Source organism: Parasteatoda tepidariorum, unplaced genomic scaffold, assembly GCF_043381705.1.
Source record: "Parasteatoda tepidariorum isolate YZ-2023 unplaced genomic scaffold, CAS_Ptep_4.0 HiC_scaffold_12124, whole genome shotgun sequence".
NCBI classification, from domain to species: domain Eukaryota; kingdom Metazoa; phylum Arthropoda; class Arachnida; order Araneae; family Theridiidae; genus Parasteatoda; species Parasteatoda tepidariorum.
The window spans coordinates 1-2,102 of NW_027261356.1; the positions used below are offsets into that span (position 1 = coordinate 1).

General features: G+C 28.4%; 1 protein-coding gene across 1 annotated transcript; it reads right to left on the bottom strand.

Moving 5' to 3' along the window:
* Window positions 1-303: 303 nt before the first annotated feature.
* LOC122273937 (cAMP and cAMP-inhibited cGMP 3',5'-cyclic phosphodiesterase 10A-like) lies at window positions 304-1,726 on the bottom strand (the record flags this gene model as incomplete). The annotated part of the gene is made up of 5 exons (XM_043057904.1): window positions 304-355; window positions 448-506; window positions 583-633; window positions 1,481-1,539; window positions 1,636-1,726. Coding segments are annotated over 5 exons (312 nt in total), but the record flags the coding sequence as incomplete, so codon positions are not given.
* Window positions 1,727-2,102: the final 376 nt, after the last annotated feature.

Genomic DNA, 2,102 nt, shown 5'->3' on the forward strand with positions numbered 1-2,102 from the left:
ATGCTCTTTGTGAATACTCGTGGCTCTTGCTTTATGATAAAATATTTTTTAATATTGTGTGCATTAGGGAGTCAGAGTTACATGGACATATAGAGTGCATATGGAGTTTTAAATTTCAACCTAAAAAAATTCCAAAAATCAAAAATGAATACATCTACTGTACATATGCCTTTTTTATGTATATTTTTTGAATAAAAAAATAGGCACTTTTATGACCGTTTTTTTAATAATAAGAACTTTAGAGGGTTAGACTAATTCTTTGTTATCACCATTTAAAAATTATGTATCTGAAACATTTCTTACCATAATTTTAAGTATTACTGTATCCATGCTGACCATATCTTGAAATATCGTTCTAAGAAAAAAAAACGAAATATTTATTCTAAGTTCTTAAATGTGTTTGAAACAAAGAAAAACAGCTACAGCAAAAATTGAAGGACTACTTACTTTACAATGGTCAACAGGAACATATTTAACTCTCTTTGTTTTCGCATGTGAACGTATAGCTAAAAACACAATATAACTTAATAACCACACAGGAGATAGTCAAAATTTAGTGCAAATAAGTAAACATAAAATTACCTCAGCATAATGTAAAGCAATGCCACCCCATACCAAATAGCTATTAACAATCTGTAAGAATATATATTCAAAAATATTTTATTTACAAGGTTTAAACATTGGTAATGAACATTAAATCGCGTGTATTTCACCAACGCCATTTCAATAACAAACTGCTTAAAACACTTAAGTTAAAAATGTATCTTAGGTTGTATTTTTAGTTATTTTTCCGTACGAAATAAACGTAATTAATTTATAACAGTGATTGGGGGAAAAAACTTAATGATCCGCAATTATGTCTTTGCTAGTTTTCAAATATTTTCTATTAGTTTCTAATGGATTTCCGAAGGTGAAAGGTCATTTTTTAACAATAAAAAAAGCCTATAATAACCTAAATTATCGTCAATTTATGCTTTTTTTAGTTCTCATATATTTTCTAATTGCCTTTAATGAGTTTTTATTGGTAAAAAGGGTTTGAGTTTACTCTCAACTATAAACACTTAAAAACGTTTAACTACACACTTAAAAAAACAAAAATTCAATAAATTAGAGGGTATGGCTCTCGACAAAACAAATCGTTAAGATCACAATAAGGAGTTCGTTTTAATGAGGTGCAATATTTACTTCGTCTTAAAAGGGGAGTTTATTTTTATGTTGAAATTAATATCATTTTCCGAAATAATGTGACAGAGAAACTGTTTTTCCTCGTCTGAAGCAAAAATTTATTTTAAGCTTTTTTGTCTTAACGAGGTTCGACAGTGTATAAATGTTTAAAATGCATTTGAAAGCTCGATTCGGTATTAAGTTGAAATAAGTATTCGTACACACAATTTTTCAGTATTTCAACACCTTATTCGAGAGGTATTATACTTCAGTTTTGACAGTGGATTTTTGTATGATAATTAGAATTTTTTTTCACCTCTTCATCTTCATCTTGGAAGCCCTCGTCTGAGGCATTTCTGTGGAGCTCGATAACCCCTAGAAAGACAAAAATGTTNAGACAAAAATGTTTACTTTTTCGAATATAGATTATCTAAATAGACTAGAATATCTTACTTCATATCCTTAACTTACCTGATAGTTCTCCATCAGGCTGCAGAATAGGGTGGCAGAGTACATTGATAGACTCTGGAGAGTTAATGGTAACTTCACTTAAATCTGAATTCTAAAATATATGGATAATAACACTGATAAACAATTTTTAAAAAATTGCGGATATCTTAATATCCATTGTATTTTTTAAGAAAATGAAATTGTGCTGATTCAAAACATGCAAACCATTTGTCTCTAGCACCCATCACTATAACTCTAGCACTCATAGGTTTTCTATTAGTTCTGTAAAATTCCTCTGTTACTTAATACGAGTTTAATTTTTTAAATGAATTAATAATTAAGAGTTAATAAATTGCAGCGGGATATGAAAAGCAACATTATTTAAAGAATCACAAATAAAATTATACATTATTTTTATGGAGAAAAAACAAACAATAGCTAAGGAAATTAATTATCGTGAGCAAAGCAAGTTATTGCTAAGAATGTAT